Raw genomic sequence first — 20,234 nt, 5'->3', positions numbered from 1 at the left:
TATGGTGTCCATATCAAGATACTGAGAAGTGGTAATGGATAAGACTTTCGAAGTGACAATAAGAAACGATGAAACAAAAAAAAGTAAGAAAAAGCATGTATGTTTTCATATAAAAGGTTCCAAGTAAATTACTCCATCACTCGAACTATATAGTTCAAAGCTCGGGACTGAGTCCAAATGATTCTCTACTATTCTTGGTCAGTTGTAACTTATAATGTTCTTTTCTTTTTTCTTCACAGCTACAAATTCCTGAGTATATGCCCTAAGTAATGGCTGATTTTAATCTGATTCTAAACAACAAATATAACAACTCCCTGAATCGCCACGAATACACCAGAGGTTAAGTTGGAATAAACTGTTAAGGGTCCTTAAGATCAAGCCACAGAGCACACTTTGTCTGCAAAAGTCAACAGAGATACTCAGATTATACCATAAACACATTTATTCACATTTGGTTAATTATTTTGAAGATTTACCTTGTCTAATGCTGCTACAGCAAAGGCGATTGTCATCTATATAAGTTGCCTGAACACCAATCATCCAAGATCCTATAGATGTATCATCAAATGCATATGTCTTCAACGATCCACTGCATATAACAACAGAGTAGAGAAAATGTGTGATGCTTGAGAAATGGACATGGAACAATGCCAACGACATTACTCTTTGTGAGCCTAACCTGTTTATGTTTATGTACTGAGCCAAATTCTTGGATAGTATTATAAGCGAACCAGCTGCGTGACGAAAGTATCTAAAAGATAACGATGGATAAAGTATGACTTTAGCACATCATAGTAACTGCATCATGTCAAAGAAGTAAATAATATTTTTAAATCACTTACGATTTCTCGTCCCCAAACTTCCACCATTCTGGCTCGTACCATTGGCCTCCCCTAAACAGAAATCAAAAAAGGTTTCAGTGCAAAGATAAGTGAGTTTAGTAAAGTTGTGTGTGATACGAACTCTTCAGTAACAACTTCCCCAGACTTCATGCACCCAATGTAAGAAGCATCTTGACCACGCCTACTTTCAAGGAGGCCAATCAACCCCTCTTTATCATTTACAAACAAAAAAAAGAATTGGTGATTCAGAATAGGATCAAACATATCTTAAACAAGATAGGAAATAAAAGAGGAAGTTATCTACCAAGATCTAGATCAATATTGTCGTCGACTTTGATGTAAAACTCTGCATCCCAGTTCTGAACAGCAGCACTGAAGAAGAACTTCACCTTCTTGGGTAGCTCTTCTTGTGCCTCCTCGTGATTCTCCTGATAAACCCAACATTGGCAAAAAAAAAATATAGAAGCCACATCAGTGAGCAAAAAAAAAAAGAGCAAAAGCTTTTGATATGGTTTACTTACAAGAATGAGAAAATCTTTTCTTGCTCGATCTTCGTCATCGATCTTTCTATCTAGGCTATCACCACGGTTTGGACTGCAATTCTTAAAACATCAACATCAGTATTAACAGTCCATGAAGCGACAAATAAGCACAAAAATGATAATACAAAAAGATAATAGTAAAATGGGGAAAAACCTTCGACCAATCACAAAACGTATGACAACTCCTCTTTCCTCAAGTTTCTTCAAAGCATCACCTGTATAGACCAAAAAACATCAGTGATCATAAACCAAATGGTTTCTCCAATCAATCAATCAATCACAGCATGATGATGATGATGATCTATATAATTACCTTGTGGCATCCAAGACCCTCTAAATGAGTTTCTCCTCAAATGGCTTCCAAACCCTGTATAGACTCCAATCACAGCAAGCAACCTCTTCCCTCCTGAAGACGACGAACCACTTTTCAGATAGCCTTGACTCTTTGCCAGAGTCAACTCCATTTCAGTTTCAACAATCTTCCTCTCAAGATCTCTAAATAAACCAATTTACAAAACATCAAACACACAGAATTTGCATCTGGCACAATCAAAATCTAACTTACTTGCATCCGAGAACCATGAGCTTGTCATCCACCGTAAGAACCTTAGGCTTCTACATTCCCCAAGAGATAAAAGTTTTTTTAATCAATTTCCAGAAAGAGAGACAAAGCTTCTTTCCATGAGTGAGTGTGCACAAAACAAACCTGATCATAATTCTTCTTAAGCATATTATTGAGTATCACTCTGTTCTCTGAATCTTGCCATAACCTAATAAACAATTCGAAAAAAAACAACAAAGGATCTAGAATCTGAGAGGTTTTATCGAAAAGTGTTCGATCGCCATATCAAATCTAGAGAATCGAATAGGAATCTAGAAATATATCGGATCATCGAGAAAATGGGGGCGTACCGGCCAGCGACGTAGAGCCAAGCAACGCAAGAGAAGAAAGCCATGATGACGGAGGGCTTGGAGGTGCTCTGATATTTGGAGGATCTTCCTCGTCGTTCTGATTTAGAAGACGTAACCGTCGTCGTGGGTAAGGTCTCCATCTCAATCCACAATCAGAGGAAGGAGACAGAGAGAGAGAGAGGGGGTACAAGGATCAGAGTTAAGGCGTTCTGAATGTATATTCGGGCTCGCTCGTAGACTCTCTCATAGGGGAAACTTCTCTAGAGTTTCTGCCAGAAAAATTTAATTTCCAGTAATGAGAGACCTTCTCTAGAGGTAAGAAGGTTAGGTATTGGAACTTTTTTATTTTTGTTTAACTCATGATTTTGACACTTTTTTATTTTATTTTTTATTTTTTTACACTTTTCGGCTAAAAGACGGCTCTTATATCTCTTATTTAAAAGATAATTCTTAATTTTTTTAGTTAAAATATAAGAAAAACTAAAACCGTATCTTAGCGGAAGTTAAGAACCTCAGTTAATAGACTGGGGTTAATCATGGTCTAACAAGCGTGGACATTTAAAGCCAGACCCGAAATAAACCATTTAGGATCAATGTTTTTTTTTTTGAAAAAGCATTTAGGATCAATGTTGGGTGGTGAAAAAAAAAGATTAATGTGAGGTATAAGAATTTTTTGTAATTTTTTTATACAATTTTATTAATTTGACTCGATAAAAAGACAAAGGAACTGTGAGATTGGAAGAAAAGTCTGTGTCATTTCCGGAATAGCTGGCTCCCAGAAAACTCATCTAAGCTTGACAGTGGCTTAAGGCAAAAATGGTTATTGTAACTAAACATTAATAATTGACGAATATGTTATATAAAATATTATTTTATCGATTTTATATCCAATTGCAATATGAGAAACTAAAAAAACTATTGACAACTAAAAACCGTCGATCTATCAAAAATGTTATATATTACAAATCAAATAACATTCATACAGACGCATGTTTGTGCAACCATTACATATTTATGTTGTAAAAAAGTCATATATCTATTATATTAAATCAAACACCCGTGCGAATGCACGGGTCAAAATCTAGTATCTATATATATAAAGAAATGTTCGCCTCTCTCCCGTGAAGCCACGTCATCAATTCGTGCGTTCTGGGAGTGACACGTGTCCCATTTTATATTTAGGGCCAAAATAAATGAATGCAGTTAAGGGTAATTGAACCCAGCACCTCTAGCACTAGTAATTTCTCTTAGAACCACTAGGCTAAAGTCACTTTTTATAAATATGTGGTCGCGAAAATACTTATTATCGTGTCAGCTGGAAGCCCATGCTTCTTCTGCTTGTGGCCATGACCGACACTGAACTGACGTCAAGATGAAGATCGTGAAATTAAAAACTTTGCTCCAAACAGTTTTGCACTGTTTCCAACCTTTATAACTTGATGCATAAAATATATATCAAAATACATTTGTTGTACACGCTTTTATTAGTTTTGCTTTTTAAAAAAGGTATTTACAGTTATAAATGTTTTGTGCCAGTGAAGTAATGGTTGAAAAATCTCTATACATATGTCATTTTAAAATAACACCCAACTTCTATATATAGTCAATACATATGTCCATGTTATATTCTAGACTTAATATTTTCTCATTTAAAAATATAGAAAACAATTTTTTTAGTCTACAAGCAAATGTTGTAGAGCAAGTATGCATTATACAAAATAATATATATTTAAAATCCATACACAAAAACATAAAAGTTGTTATAGGCCTCTTTCTGACACATGCACACTCTAATATGAATAAGAATTAAAAAAAACAGTATTGTCATCAAACTTTATCACAAATCCACATTTGTACATCTATAATTATGAGTTGGACAATTAGTTAATTTGATACAATACCAAAGCAAGAATAATCGAAAAACAACTATACCACCGCATACTAATAAGTAAGACATAACAGATAACCAAATTCTTGAATCTTAAAACAAATTTCAACTCGAGCATTTAGTGAATATTAAATTAACTAATATCCCGCCCGTAGGGCGGGCCGACCCTAGTCTTATTATATAAAGAAGACTACTCCCTCCTTCTCCTGCTGCCACGTCAGAAATTTGGTGATCCTAAGGGTAACACGTGTCCCACTCCGTTGAAACGCACCGTCTCATTTACGAAAGAGTTAATTTGTTTGGATTTTGTTTGGGCTTGACGTGTTTAATTGCAATCTTTTTATCTGGGCTTAAGACTTTGTTTAGTGGGCTAATGGAAATCAATCTCCAAGTCACTCTTCGCTTCAACAATTGCGACATTTGATTTCTAGGGTTCATACTGATATTCAAGGATTAGGTGACACGTGTCCCTCTCCATTAATGGTTGTAGCAGCCGAAGAAAATCAGTCCGAGTAACGTTGGACAATTGTTTACGGCCAAACCCTGTTGGAATCTGCATGTGTCTAATCGAATCGTCTTCTCCTTACCGGCGGACGAACTACAAAAACGTTATGGAAGTAGGCAACCTTCAATCTTCGTCATTAATGCCCTCATTAACAATACCTCCCCACTACTCACACGACTTTTTACTCAATACGTCCCTTTTTTTATTCCCTTCATTGAATCTACAGCTATAAATGTAAGAGTTTATTTTGGTGAAAATCATCAGTTCTTTACTCTCAATCGTTACCAAACTTTCAGAAATGAGAATATCAAACTTCTCTCCCATGTTCTCCGATCTGAGAGCCGGTCGTTCTAGCACCACCGTCGAGATTTTGCCTGTTGGGATTTTGGGAGTCGAGATCTCTCCCTCTGTTATGTCGTGTTTTGTTTTCTTCTCTATATAACAATCTCACCGCTTGGAAGTTTTTAACTTTTGTGGTTGAGTTGAACATTTGACTTGCTGAGACGAAGTATGTGTGGTGATTGGTGAACGAAGATATTATTTTTAACAGGTTCCATATCAAAGATTATGTCATAGGATTTGAGGATCTTGAAACTGTGTGCAAGTCGGAACCGCGTAAGTATCAGTTCACAATCCACTTGCATGAGTTTATTAAGTAACTACTTCTTCAATGACTTTGACAGCGTGGTAGCAGTATTAGGATCTGGATTTGGTTAATCTATGGTGAGCCAAGGCTTGCAAGGACAACCACTAAATGCAGTCACCACTGCTGCTGGTTTTGCTATCTTCCAAGCAATATTTTTCAAAGGGAGATATTATTCTTTACTTTCTCACCGCTATATATATATATAAGGTTTCTTTCGTGTTGTAACTAAGACTGATGTCTTGATGCTTTTTGAAATATGAATGAAGAGTGGTAATAGATGTGAGCATCCCACCAGGGACAAGGTTTCTGATGCTAGACCATATCCACAGGTTTGAAATAAACTTCTATGCTCTTGCATTGATGAAAGACTGAATGTATTAAAAAAATACAAAGTGGATTGAACCATTCTCTGTTGTTTTGAGTGCAAGATCCCGAAGTTAAACGGGCAAACGAGGAAAGGATTTTTTTTTCTTTTCCTAAACACAGAAATACTAATCAGCTATAGCTTTACATCGGGTATGAGAGTATGGAAAATGTAACTCTTAAGGACCATCTGTAGGCGTCGGATAACCCTAGGTTGAACAGGAGGCAGAGACTTGAGATATATGTTGGTGTATCTAGAGGGCTTTACTATCCTCATACAGATTTTGCAATAGCCATCAACACACAGCAATGTGAAGTCTGCTAACGTTCACTTGGATGAGAATTTCATGTCAAAGTTGCAGACTTTCTATCGCCTAAGACTGGTCCAGATCTTGACCAGTCTTATCCAAGTTGACACGTGAGTATGCTGGTGAAAGGAAGTTTTTATTATCTTGATTCGAGTAGTTGACCAAACAACAACTGACTGAGAAATCTGATGTTTACTCTTTTGGTGTGGTGATGCGTTAAGCTCTATGCGGGAGACCAGTCATTGGTCCATCTCTTCCGAGAGAGAAACTGAATTTCATTTGAATGGGCGACGAAGTTGGTGAAGAAAGGGAAAAAGGGATCAAGGACAATTTTCTTGATGAGAAGTGAAGCTTGAAGAGGTTAAGAAGCAGAGGCGGACCCACGTTGGATAAAGGGGTTGCACCTGCCACAGGTTAAAATTATATATTAGCAAGTCTATACCACGTATTGTGAGTTATCAGAGAAGTGTTTGTTGCAAGCCCGTACCGGTTTTCAGACTCCATCATCTAAAACAACTGGATCAGTGAAAAAAGTCGTTCATGTGTTGTTAATCTTTTTTTTTTTTCTTTCAACTCTGTGTTGTTAATCTGAATAGGGTTTTGATCCTCAATAGCATATTTTTCATGTAAACTAATGATCCAAATGGATTTATTTAGATTATATTTGTACTTTTGAGAGCTAGAGAAACGAATTTCACACAAGTAATTTTGTGAAATGAATATACAGAGTTCCTTATGTCTTAAGAAAGTTGGGATTAGATTTTTGTAAGACGTGTACTAAAAGATTCAACAAATTACAGCTCATTTACTTTTATTTTTTCTATATATTTATTTGCATATAAGTTCTTTGGTGATTTGTTACTTTTAAAATTTTCACTACATTGAAGTAACCCAGGTGTTTGAGGTGGGGATTAGGCTATGTATAGCTCTACCATGGTGCAATTAAAGCATGGATTGGACTTGGAGGGAGAATGAGAGAACAAGGTTGTATAGTCACAATGGTGTCCATTAGTGAGAATGGAAACGGAGATATAGCAGGGGTTCCAATGACTAAAGTCTTCACGCAAATGGTTGAGAGGGAAAATGTGATAAAATATCTATTAGAATGTCTAATTAAAATAATTTTTTTGACAAAATGTCTAATTAAAATAATTCTAACAATGAAGGTGAAGAAACCAAAATTTTACAACAACCACAAACGGGAGAAATATTCTTCTGGACCACTTATTCAAGAAGCGTTCAAATTTTACTTCATAAATGAAGTAATCTATTTTTTGTTTGTTCATCACTCTATTATGGAATGAGAAATGAAGTAGGATTGGAGTAATTTTACTTCATTTTCATTTTTACTCCATTTTAGAGGAAAAAATGGAGTTTTACATTGGAGATGCTCTAATAAGAGTAAATGTTATTTTGAAAATAAAATAAATATTTAAACTCTCAATCCAAATTCCTAAACCTTAAACTCTAGACCTAAAACACTTAACCCCAAACCTTAACACAATGAACTCTAAAGCACTAAAAATTAAATTTTAGGCTTCGACTGGTGACACGTAGTATTAGAGTTGAGTTACAATAAAATGTACGATTTGATGTAACTTGTAGTAAAAACTATGTGGTAGAAACTGTAGATTTATGTGGTGAGTTCGCAGTAAAAATGTGAGTTATTATTTTATTAATATTATTTGATTGGTAACATTTTTGATGTATAAGTCGCAGTATATATTATTTTAAAATATAAATAATATTTTAATAATAAAATAAATAAATCAAAATTAACTAAGGATGTTGAAATTTTGTGTACATGAATTTTTAATTACCAAACAATATTAAAAAATAAAAATTAATAGAAAAAATTAATTGACTATTTAATTGGAACTTATACAAATATTTTATTTACATAACTTTTTAATCACCAAAGAAAATTAACAACTAAAGTTATAGATTTTTTTAACTAATTAAAATGAAAATGTGATTTTAGAAAAGCTTTTTGGTAAATTAGAGAAAAACTTTGGCTAACTAGTATATAACCATAATAAATTGTTAAGTATATTGTATTAAATAATATAAACTAAACGTAAAGGCTACGTGTTATTGTAATTTTTTTAAATTGTTAATATTCAAAAGGTAGTGGGTAGTTAATTGACAAACTCAAACTTTTCTTTAACTCAAATCTTAATACATGAGCTTTTTGTTGATGTAGATTTTAGATTTGAGTTATCATTTTTACAAAGGCTATAACTCAAAATTGTAACTCAATTATAATCAACTATAACTCAAACACAACTTCAAAATCTTAAAACTAATTCATGATTGGTAACATTTTTGATTTATATGCTTAACTCAACCTAAATCAAGTGTACTACATGTTACCAATCAAAGCCTTAAACACTAAATAATCTTGACTTCGTTACCACAACATTTAAAGACGCATTGTTGAAACTGCATGTCTAAAACCACAATATTGTACTAATTTTACTTACACATTATCTACATGGCGATTATTTATGAATACTACGTCTCTACTCACTTTTACTTTATCACAAAAACTATTGCAAAACAAATGTTACTATAAAAATAAGTTTTTTTGAGGATTTATTTTCATACTAAATAAACTCAAACTAATACATTACATTATGTCTTCTTTTAAACTACACTTAAAAGCATTCACATTAATTAAGGAAGAGTTTTGCAAGAGACTCGAATTATATGTTCGTTTTCAAATACAGTAAAAACTCTATAAATTAAAAATGTTGGGATTATGATATTTTATTAATTTAAAAAATTATAATTTACAAAAAAGTTTTATAACAAATCACCTCTCAGTTGTACTCCTATAAGACGAACACGTTGGCAGACTCCTTAGGTTGTTAACGGTCACAAAACAACTACTTATAACAAATCAAAAACGAGAAAAAACACTAATCTGAGTTTTGGCGCTTTTTCTTGGACACTAATTCTATTTATATTTATATTTCCATTAACATTTACTAATTGATTTTATTTTATAAAAAAACTACATAAACGTTTCTGAAATTAAGAGAGATGTCATAAATATTTTGTCCAAAAATAAAGATTTTCAATCTGAGTTTTTACTGACAAAAAATATATTTACAAATATGTTTTAATTATTTTAAAACACTAATCTCAATCACATAAATTAACTTTATTATTTATCATAGTTCTCCAAAAAAATCAAATCATTTAACGTAAATTTACACACTTAGAAAACTAATTTAGAAAAAATCGTATAAAATGTTTCATATTAAAAAAAAAAGTAAATATCAAAATGAAAATAGAACAACTATTTTAATGAAAAAAATCATAGCAAATAAGAATATAATTTGCAAATAGATACAAACACTCTACTATACAATAAATGAACACATTAGCTTTTTATGATATAAAGGAGAGTTAAAAATTATTGTATCCACATAAATATAGATAATTCTATAAAAGTTATATACTTAGTTATTCAAATATATAGATTTGATTCGATTTGTTATTTGTTTCAATTCAAACTAAATTTTTTGGATATCTGTAATTATATGAAACAAAGTAAATACTAATATGTCAAATAATTACATAATAAAAATGAAATTTCTTTATTAACTGGATAAATCTATAATTTTTAATAAAAAAACAAACTCAAATAATAAATATATTTTTAGATAAATTTCAAAAATTAAAAATAAACTAGATAGTTTTTTCGTACTTCCCGCCCGTAGGGCGGGCCTATCCTAGTATATTAAATGGAAAAGATTTAGTACAATTTTAAAGATAAAATTTAAAGATCTTCATTCTTTTTGCTGTAAAACCTTAAATCCAAATTTTGTAAGTTGTGGTTTGTCATCTTACACATTGAGAAAAAAAGATGTTGAGTTGATTTGTTTCTTTTCTTACAAAGAAATTTTTACTTATTTGATCCTTATTTTGCTTTGCATATAAAAAAGGTCAGGGACGTTTGGTTTTGAGCATGCTGTTGCTTTGGATCATGAGCATTACCTTTGGTTTGTTAAGATATCTCTCTTTCATATCTTCATTTGGTCATGCAACAAATACAAATATGATTACAACCACAAAGATGAAGACTCTGACAGATATATAGGATTATGAAGCGGTGATGATGTTTAATGATGAGCATGAACCTCTCCAATTATTGGTTCGTTCTGCTCTTAAACTGCATTACATTTTCGTTTTTTTCTATGTTCTTAATACAAATCTATCACACAATACAAATCTATTACAATGAGTGTGTCTCTCACTAGAACGTGATACCTTTCTTCCGCTCATTTTGTGATACATTGAGCTGACTGAGAAACTCTTTAACGGCTAGCCCCAGCGCCTGGCAACAAACTCGAGAGAGAAGGCACACCTTGCCTCCTCATTTCCTCTTGTGCTTGCTTCATCTCCTCTGGATCTGTTTATGACACATTGTGGGTAAAAAAAATCAATTCTGGATCATATACATGTAAAGTTATACAAGCAAAGCTCGAAGATGAATGTATTGGCTTATCAAGTTATCAGTTTCTGCATACAAGTCGAGGGCTATAGAAGCGTACCTATGTTTTCCATCAGTTTGGGCATTAGGAACACAACCACGACCATGAATCCCACCATGAGACCCATCGGACTCTTCACAATTGACAAAATGGAGAAAGGCTCTCGAATCTGTAGTTTTTTTGCAAAGATTAGATCAGAAAAAAATGAATATCCAACAATGAAAAGAGAATCAATCACCTCGTAGTAATGCTCTTCCCTCAATGGCTCTAAAACCAGCTCAGTAAGACTCCTCCTGGTTTCGGTTAGTGTTGCATGAACTTTGCCATGGTGCCGTGCACTAACATCGACTCGTACCTAATAATGGGTTTATCCATCGTCGTATGAGAACCAGGGTTCTTATAAAACATAGCAAACAACACCAGGGTGAGAACAAGAAACTCACCGGAGAGAAGAAGTAGCCCATTGCAGAAACTTCGATCAAATGAGTCCCAGCAGGCACTTTGTGACTTTACAAACCAGTTAGTCAAGGACCGCAAGAAACTAAGAATCATAACATTACTCTTTTTTTCTTTCTTTTGGCATATATAATATCAAAGGCTTATATTTGCTTGCTGAAAAGAGAAATTTGATGAATAAGGATACAAAGAGAAATATCCATCAGGCCTGAGAAACGTAACACTCTGTCCACCATTGAGTATAACTTTGACATTTGAGAACTTTGATAAGTGACCAATCACGTTGCCTACGAAAATAACTTGTAGATCAGTTCCAGGGAGTTTAATGTAATCTTAGATTCATGAAGCAGTACAAAATCATCATTCAGTACAGAAGATTGTGTAACTGAAACCTACTTGGTGGAATCTTCACTCTACCAGTGATTGTGTAACTATCCTCAGACCTGCACAAATAACCAACATAGACAACTTAATTTACGCTAATTTCTCGGATCACGAAGTCAAAGTCAATCAATTATATCAACTGCATCGACTAGACTCTGATTACTAAAACTCTGAAAAGGCTAAATCGATGGAAAAAAAAAGCAAGAGAGCGATCCATTATTACCCAGAAGAGTATGGGAGAGTGGAAGCAAAGAAGATCAAGCTAATCTGCAAAACGAGGAAAGCGAGAGCGGGGCTAGATCTGATGATTGGCGCCATCGTCGACGGTAAGCTCCGAAACGGACGAGTCTAATTTCGATTCCGGTTGTTAATGAATAGGCGAAACTAAAACCTTCCTAGAGGCTGAGAAGCTCTGAGCTGATTTGCTTTTGACTTTTTGTCTTTGCGTCTTCGCCCAATCCAAGTAAAATGGTAAATAAAAAAAATTCAATTTTACCATAAATTTGATACTATTTTCATAAAACAAGTATGTGATAAAAAAAATATTACACTAACTTTCATATATCATTTATAAATGATTAAAAATAATTTATAAAATATTTATAGAAAGTTAGGGTATGATTGGTTCAAACGCAATGGTTGCGGTTGCAGAAGTTTGCAGATGCGTATGCGGGCGGCTGTAGTTTCTAGCGGTTTTAAAAGATTTATACGACTGGTTCTGCGGTTAGAAATTGGTGCGTTTGCAGGATACTTATGACTGGTTAATACCAAATGCAACAACAGTTAAATAATAAATTAACAATATTTACATTTTATATAATTATAAAATATCAAAAATATAATATTATAATAAATATAAAAATTATATTTAGAAAGTTATAGTTTTAAATTTTTTAAAAATATAGAAAATATTTTTAGTTTGAAATTTTATAATATTAATTAAAATAAAATATATACTTTTAGTATATTTATAATTCTAATTTAAATTTTTTATTGAATATATTTATTTTTGTATTTATATTATTTTTTAAAAAAAAGAAAAAAATGTATCCTCCCGCAACCGCTCGCAATCGCAAACGCTAGCTGGAACCATCTTTTGAATTTATAAGATTTATAGCGGTTTGAAACGGTTTGGAGCGATTTGAATGATTGTTGCAAAATGCCAATGCCAACAACCGCTACCAGCCGCAAAAGTTGCGTTCCAGTCATACCTTTAGTTTATAAATAATACTATTTCTGTTTCAATATATGATGTTTTGGTTTAGTGCACAAAGATTACAAAAAAATACATTTTTCTAAAAACCAAAGATAATTTTAAAATTATTCAACCAATTATAAAAAGACAATAAATTTTTATTGGTTGAACAGTTTCCAATAAAATTAACCTTAAAATTTCAAACATGGTATATTTTGAAACAACGATGTCAAGTTGAATTGAAAATAGGAACTGGGTATGCTAAAAAAAAGGAACTGGGTATGCTTTACATTTGTGGGCTTGATAGGTTTCTTTACTTATGCTTAAGACTCTTGTTCTTGACTCAGCTTGTTGACTGACACTGGTCAGCTTTAGATACTAATTTCTGCTTTCCCTGAGCTTTGAGGCATTAGCCATAAGAAGTCATGTCTGCAAATATATTAGGCACTTACACCACATGTTTTTACCATATGAGGTAGGTGCCATAGACTTGGTTAATTTGGAAAACTTAGTTGAGGCTCAAATGAAGCTTTATAATAAATGAGTATCAAATGGAGCGAACAAGTGCGTGAAATAATGTGCGAAAAAAAAAAAAATAATAATGTGCGGAAGCTTGTTGGTGGCATATTTCAGTACAAAATATGTGAATCAGACATCCTTTGAGACTTTCAGACCAATATTGCAGCTGGCTTTATGTTTGGTGTTTTTTTTCAGGTGCTTTCTCTATGCTACGTTTACAGTCAGGCCATGCTGGTCTTCAACAATCCCACATTCTTTGCAATTGAGAATGACATGGGTCACAGATCTTATACCCGTAATGTACTAAAGATTTAAGAATTTTTTTAATAGCATATGATATTAAGGTGTATCACGACAATGTTCTAAGATTTAAGTCTTGTCTTATCCTAAGAACGGCAAAAAATTATCAAACGAAATGTCGTTCTCAGAGCTATATATCTTATACCCGACTTGGATGTAAGATCCATGACCCGAAATGTGAGAGAATCAGCGAAAAAGAAGAAGCATACGGCCACTCTAATTCCATTGGTATAACAGCTTATACAATAGTTTTCTTTCACAAACATATTCGTGCATCTGTATCCTTCTTCTATTTTTTTCTTATTCATCTTCTACATTGATCTCCCCCAATGGTTCTAGCAGCCAAAAACCCCCTCGGAAAATCTCAGACAAAAATAAACATATATAGAAAACTAAACATCGATGATGTTGATTGGTTGATTGATTTACCTCTCAAAAAACAAAGTCAAGAAGAGGCCATTCTTTTGTCGTAGTTTTCCTGTGAAAGAAAAGTTGTACTTTTTTTTAGGTGTGGTGGCTAAACCAAGGCCTGACCGAACCGTTTACATGTCCGTTTGAGTGACCCCCTGAACCATTAGGAAGAATCTGAGGTGGCAAACCGATTGGCGTAGGAGGAAGCTGGGGTGGTGTAGTCGGGTAAAGTGTATGACCGTGAGGGAGACCATGTGGCAAACCATTTCCTTTACGTTGTTGAAGGGCATGGATCTGCCTTAGCCCTTCCTCATGGATCCGAGCTATTGTATCAAGTTCTTTCATCGATAGAGAGTCTAAATTGGCACCGTATAGAGGCGCATGTCTTGAAATCTCATCTCGAAGCGAGGATTCGAGGGTGTGAATGTATTGCTGTTGAAATAGAAGTTTAATGAGGCTCTAAACGAAGAAACACAAATTTAAGAAATATGTTCTTTGTCTCTGCAAACCTGGCAAGCTTGGAGTTTGGATTCCATTCCATCAATGTAAGCTTCACACCGAGAAATCTGATCTTCTTTCTCTCGTTTCTCTTCTTGCGTTTGCCCTAATGTCTGTGTCAGTCGCCTGATTTCATCCTCAAGTGACTTACGGAGTTCTTCACGAGTTACATTCTCTGTGGCATACCGTTTCAGCTCTTCTTCAAATCTTTTCCGGGCTGCCTCTGTTACCTTTAGCTTCTCCGTTAGAGCAGTTTTCTCTTTCCCTACCTTCTGTTTTTTTTATTCACAAAGAAACGGCATCTTGTTAAGTGAACTACAATCTGGAGTCTTGGACAAGTATAATAGAGTAAAAGAGATATAATCAAAGAAGGCTCATCCGTACCTTAAGTTCATCATGCTTTCGGGTTTTAAGCAAAGAAAGTTGCGTCTCTGCCTCGTGAAGGCGATTCAGAAGGCTTTTCTTATCAGACGAGAGCTTAGCTATCTCATCTTCACGTTCTGATCGAACCCACTCCAGTTGACTTTCCACATCTCGAAACTGTTCTACCAGATCCTTCTTTTCCCGAGTAAACCGGTCTGTCTCAGCTTTCATTTCAGACTGCCATATAATACATCGACAATAAGCTGTATAATCACACTCTTGCGGCACAAAAAATATGAAGTAATCACATACCTTAAGACGGGTGTTTGCAGCCTCAGATTCACTTAATTTTTGTGTGATGGCAGATTTCTCTTTTGCCAGATTTTGAATCTCTGTCTTCTTTTCTTCCTTCAACCTGACAAGCTCTTCCTTGTTTGCGCGCAGTTGGTGCCACAGAGCCGCCCTGTCAATATTTGCATGTTCCACAACCTTTTTAAGCATGGCTAAAACGGGTCTCGCAACCTCTTGTTCCTGAAAAATCAGAATAGCAAGAACCTCCAACTCCAGGTCTAACTCATTGCTGCCACTCGCACGGCTGGTGAATCTATCTACAAGTCTCGTCAACATTTGAACTCTAAAGGGCTGATCAGGAAACCATTTGAATAATATCGTGTATAGCATTTTAACAAATCCCCTCACTTGAGGATCTCCAGAATGAGCTAATGTCTCCGCAAGATTAAGGATTCCCCTGAACTCAATCCCTTCAGCGGCTTGTTCATCACTGGCTTCTCCCTCCAATACAGGATCCCCACTTGTCGCACTCAGATTCGGGCCCTGAACACGTCGTTTTTCAAGAACCATAGCAACAGACTGAGCAACAATGGCTCCACGAGCAACAGCTCTTTCGAATGTTTGGGATGCCTCCACGGCTAGGCACGATATGGACAACATTTCCAGTAGAATGTAGACATCACAAAACTGTCTATTTGCATAGAATTCATGCTCATCCATCAAATCCGCCATTTCGGAGGTCGTTTCATTTTCACCAATCAGAAAAGGCCCGCAGGGTAGTGTCACAAAATTGCCACCTAGACTGTCGTCACAGTTGATGTCCTTAAGTATCATTTCGGCAATTTCAGCCCAACTGTGTACAGTTTTACTCAAGTATTCAAGGACGCAAACAGATACATCAGAACCCAGAACTTTAAGCCGCTCACGGACGGACCTTACCTGCATAAGGAGAATTTAGTTTAGAAACATAGAATTGCAACCGAGGACAAAAACTGAGACACAGAAGGCTTACGGCTTCAGGTAGGTGTTGGCACTGGGATGCAGTTTTAAATATGAAATGAATGGCCGCCATAAGACTTTCCCCATTTGAGTCACTCAGAAGCTCAAATGACTGAAGTAGAATGTGCTCCCACACTTCACTGTCACAATCTAACTGGCTAAGAGCATTGTATACCTGTGCCACAGAAAAACATCAGTTCTTTCAAAAAGAATTGTATAATCATCTTTAGTTAATAAAATGAACTGACACCTTTTCAGGTACTCTATGACCCAAACTCAGAAAAAAAGAATTGAACAGAGGAAGGAAAGGCTAAGCAATAACTTACTGGTTCACGCAATGCTGGTTCAGCTTCAGGCATTTGAAGCCGTTCAATAAGTGCATACGCAGCTAATGGGTGCTCCGAATGCTCAACCAGCTTAGGAACCAAACTAACTAAATCAGGTTGCAAATGTTTGGGCGCTCTGTTTAAAACAAGAGCAATCTTTTGAGCTGAGTGAGGCCGTCGTCTAGGCTCAGGGCAACCCTGTGGAACAGCCGAATCAAGGGTTTTCAGTGAGTTAACAATTAGCCCCAATAGCTCCTCCGATTGTTCTGGCCACTTTGTCTGAAGACCAAAATTTTACCCATTGTCAGAAAAACAAAGTTGCAAAAATAAAAGCTGCTAAATAGGTTTCAACAGTGTGATAACCCCCACCTTTGACTGGACTGGAGCATCAGAAGACTGCCTAGCATATGTTTCGGGGGGAGAAACAGGCTCTATTGCAAGGGCTTTCTCAAGCATATCAATCCCATTCATCCCAGAGCCTTGCACAGCTGAGGTACTGAGGGTAGTAGCATCTGCATCAGATTTAAATCTCTCATCAACAAGATATTGTAAAGGTTCTGCTGCTCCATTTTCCCTTGTTGATTCCAATGAAGTTGACGCCACGCAGCCATCTGTCTTTGCATCCATTAAAGAAGGCTCAGAATGAGAGCCTTCCTCCTCAGAAGGTTGGCAACACTCGACCATGATATCTAGAAGTAAATCAATAATTGCTTGCTGCAGAACTTTAACACCCATCAGCAAATTCATCAGGCTGGGTGAAGATTCATCACTCTTTGTTAGCTTGCTTCTATCATTACAAGATATTTTCGTGGGAAGAAGTAGCCGCTTTACTTTAGTAGGGTCGTCAAGATAAACACGCAATCCAGTAAGAAATCCAGCAATTGCACCCGCATCCATTAGCAGCTTCTCTCGAAGAGTAACCTGGGGCTGTGAAGGATTCTCACCAAACGTGAGATGGAATCCAGCTTGGGAAAGAAAATCTTGGAAGGTATCTTCCTCGTCTCCACTTATGCCCTCACTCTCCTCAGAATCAATAATTTCATCAGGATCAGTGGTTAAGGCATCTTGGTCATCATCTGAAGCCAAGACCTGGCAAAAAATGGGCAAAACATAAAATGCACAATGTAAGATTAAAAGGTCTCCAAGTCTGCATTAAAGAAGGAAGAAGTACATGCTGCAGAAGATAAATATACAACAAAGGAATATATGAGGCACAAACTAACCTCTAAGTCTGAAAACTCAAACCACGGACAACAATCCAATATTTCACACACAAAAACAACAGTGTCACGCACAAGAAACCCTGCATCAGCTTCCAACATGTCAGACACCTTCATAAACTGTAGAACGGAGTTATTCCATGTCTTGGTACATATCGATGACTCCTTCCATACACTTTTGGCCGGATTCTTTTGGTTCAGAATACCCATCTTGTACTTAACCCAGAAGTTATTGTCCACATCTGTACCCGCAGATTGATCACTCTCTAAATATATGCATATGGTGTCAAAGGACTCATATACACCTGCATTATACAAGGCATAGATGAAGCAAATGAAGTCTCATAAACACCAATAATCAAACATAGGAGATGATGTGAAAAAAAAACACTTACCAATCCGGAGTTCACATCCACCAGCCTGAAAGAACTTGCTAAAAATCTTTCGTGTTTCCATTATTTCCTTGAATGCCAGGAAATTCTCCACTTTCCACGTAAACGAACTTCTTTTAACGCTGCTATCAATCTGTGAAGCTGAATTAGCTGATTCTGCCTCCACATAGTCTTTCGTAACAGATGTCTCTTTCAAGATAAGAACCTCAGCGGAGAAAACAACGGTATCCTGAACAAGAAATCCAGAGTCTTGATCAAACAAACTAGTAAGTGTTACAAACTCACGCCAACCCCAATCTTTTGCAGCTTTCGAGTAGCGATTCTGAGATTCCTTTGTTACCGACTTCTCCTCCAATCTCTGGTTCACAACTGATAGTCTGTGGCTAACAAAACAGCTCCAATCACTAGAACTTCTTGAGTCTGTCACTTCAAGAAATACCGACAGATGACATGGTGGCTGGGACTGCCCTGAGGCCATTAAGAGTAAGACAATCAGTTCAGACATTGAACTCTGCAAATGCAGACGGCTCAAAACGAAGAAAAAACATAGATTTTTTAAAGCCGGGGCTAATGAATCCATGTCTACTCTACAAAAACAGATATAGCATAAAATGTCGTGAATCTAGTCCACTTACATACCTCGGGGATAAACAATAAGTCGACAATCCCGGTTCCCAATTTGAAACCTTCTACTTTTAATGCAAAGACCTGTTATCTTCCTCTTCTTGAGAAGATCCTTTAACCTCGTGAAATTTTCAATTTTCCAAGTGAATCTTCCCATATGCGCATCTGATTTCCTAGATCCATTACCATTATTTCTTCCCAGGACCAACCCTCCATTCTTAGTAAAGCTACTGAACTCTTTGATAACATGAAACGAGGTGCTAAACACAGCCTTGTCATCGAGCAAAAAACCTGATTCCGGGTTCACAAAGTCAGACATCTTCATGTAGTCGTTCCAGCCCAAGCTCGTGTTATCACCGTTCTTATTATCAGCAGCAAACCTCCCATAAGAATCTCTATGCATGTGAGCGCACCCAGGCTTCTGATTCAAAGCTGACATCCTAAACAAACACCAACAGCTCCTATCCGAAGCCATGGTCTTATCGGTCTCTTTACTCTCCAAACACATGGATATGTACTCCTGCGAGTTGACCACGCTCTGGTACACACTAATCCTCAAGTTACACTCCCCAGCTGGGAACACAGGGCTCATAATCTTCTGCGTCTTGATCATTTCCTTAAACAAGCTAAAATTATTTACTTTCCAAGTGAACTTCCCACTCAACACATCCGGCATTGGTCCAGGCTCCTTGAACAACGATCCCGAATCGCTGTTACTATCGCGGCTAAAGCTGACAGACTCATTGAGAATCAAGATATCAGCAGTAATAAGCAAAGAGTCATTATTAAACAAAAAGCCCATCTTCGGATCCAACACACTCGAGTTAAGCGTGAAATCGCACCATCCGTGTGATTTCTTCTTACTAGAGAACCTATGCCAAGAATCCTTATGTATCGTGAGGGACTCATCCACGTGGTTGACGATCGAGAGACGGTAGCTAGCGAAACAATCCCAGCGAGACGACGACGTGCCGCGAGGGTCCATGATCTGGAGATAGATGCTGATGTAGCCAGGAAGCGCCTGAGAGTCGCCTCTAGGGTAAACGAGGAGACGGCAATCGTAGCCTCCCACATCGAAGTACTTGCTCCATAGTGCCTTGGCCTTGACACGTGTGAAGTTCTCCACCGTCCATCGGCACACGGCGGTGTATTCCCCTCGCCGATCGATGGCCACGATCTCCTGCGCGCCTCCGCTCCCGTCTCGAGACGATCCGACCTGGTGGTCTTCGGCTGGGGAAATCGATGAGGAGCAGAGAGGCTTCTCCGATGAGGAGGAGGATGGGGGATGAGATAGGTCGATGGCTGATGAAGACGATGAGACTGCATCCGATGAGCTCTGCTTCTTCATTTCTATGGCGGTTTTTTTCTTCTTCTTCTTCTTCTCTCTCACAGCTCTCTCTCTCTGTTTTATTTTTTTTTATCTAGGTTGTTCAATTTTTTTTTTGTTGGTGCTAGGGAGAAAGGGCAAAGAGAGGATTTATCGTGCGCTTTGAATGGTAACATGCGCGTCCTCGACTTCTCCTTCCTCCATGCCTTTTGTTTCATTTTTCTTTAAACCGATTTTATTATTGCTGTCATAATTGCTTTTGTTTCATTTTGTTTTTCCTTTTATGGTATAATAATAATTTTTTGTTTGTTACATTTCGCTCACACGTAGAATGTTTGTTTTTATGTAAGTGTATATTTTCTATAAATAAAAATATTATGATTGATTAATAAAAAGAAACTTTACTAGTTGTAAAATTATA

General features: G+C 36.2%; 3 protein-coding genes and 1 long non-coding RNA gene across 9 annotated transcripts; 1 reads left to right on the top strand and 3 right to left on the bottom strand.

Annotated features, from left to right (window-relative positions):
* Positions 1-100: 100 nt before the first annotated feature.
* On the bottom strand, positions 101-2,889 carry LOC103842195 (hydroxyproline O-galactosyltransferase HPGT3). Its single transcript, XM_009118818.3, has 12 exons — positions 2,297-2,889; positions 2,091-2,154; positions 1,950-1,999; positions 1,698-1,879; positions 1,539-1,599; positions 1,364-1,436; positions 1,147-1,270; positions 964-1,051; positions 843-893; positions 680-751; positions 477-589; positions 101-397 (listed from the first exon to the last, which is right to left on the bottom strand). The coding sequence occupies exons 1-12, from the start codon at positions 2,434-2,436 to the stop codon at positions 375-377; spliced, it is 1,041 nt and encodes a 346-aa protein (XP_009117066.1). The 5' UTR covers positions 2,437-2,889; the 3' UTR covers positions 101-374.
* A 1,484-nt stretch (positions 2,890-4,373) lies between these two features.
* On the top strand, positions 4,374-7,753 carry LOC117128439. 4 transcript variants are annotated; one of them, XR_004451730.1, is made up of 3 exons: positions 4,374-5,304; positions 5,373-6,116; positions 6,228-6,742. It is a non-coding gene; the product is annotated as an uncharacterized LOC117128439 (long non-coding RNA). The 4 variants fall into 4 exon arrangements; XR_004451729.1 differs by having other exon boundaries at positions 4,379-5,664; positions 5,764-6,116; XR_004451728.1 differs by having other exon boundaries at positions 4,379-5,664; positions 5,758-6,116.
* A 2,336-nt stretch (positions 7,754-10,089) lies between these two features.
* Positions 10,090-11,829, bottom strand: LOC103871459 (ER membrane protein complex subunit 7 homolog). The gene is made up of 7 exons (XM_009149709.3): positions 11,572-11,829; positions 11,361-11,407; positions 11,152-11,251; positions 10,952-11,015; positions 10,747-10,863; positions 10,569-10,677; positions 10,090-10,426 (listed from the first exon to the last, which is right to left on the bottom strand). Exons 1-7 carry the CDS (start codon positions 11,664-11,666, stop codon positions 10,332-10,334), a joined length of 627 nt encoding a protein of 208 aa, XP_009147957.1. The 5' UTR covers positions 11,667-11,829; the 3' UTR covers positions 10,090-10,331.
* Positions 11,830-13,478: 1,649 nt separating this feature from the next.
* Positions 13,479-20,052, bottom strand: LOC103842192. Of its 3 annotated transcripts, XR_627941.3 has the most exons (11): positions 18,502-20,052; positions 17,866-18,330; positions 17,474-17,775; positions 16,620-17,339; positions 16,251-16,529; positions 15,938-16,099; positions 14,947-15,864; positions 14,656-14,871; positions 14,283-14,543; positions 13,792-14,205; positions 13,479-13,697 (listed from the first exon to the last, which is right to left on the bottom strand). XR_627941.3 is itself a non-coding variant. In XM_009118814.3 (10 exons), exons 1-10 carry the CDS (start codon positions 19,832-19,834, stop codon positions 13,867-13,869), a joined length of 4,995 nt encoding a protein of 1,664 aa, XP_009117062.1. In that variant the 5' UTR covers positions 19,835-20,052; the 3' UTR covers positions 13,549-13,866. The 3 variants fall into 3 exon arrangements, 2 of the variants coding, with proteins under 2 accessions (XP_009117062.1, XP_009117063.1); XM_009118814.3 differs by having other exon boundaries at positions 13,549-14,205; XM_009118815.3 differs by having other exon boundaries at positions 13,549-14,205; positions 14,283-14,540.
* Positions 20,053-20,234: the final 182 nt, after the last annotated feature.

The sequence above is a fragment of the Brassica rapa genome, chromosome A09 (assembly GCF_000309985.2).
Source record: "Brassica rapa cultivar Chiifu-401-42 chromosome A09, CAAS_Brap_v3.01, whole genome shotgun sequence".
NCBI lineage: Eukaryota > Viridiplantae > Streptophyta > Magnoliopsida > Brassicales > Brassicaceae > Brassica > Brassica rapa.
This window is presented reverse-complemented; position numbering and strand designations above follow the sequence as displayed.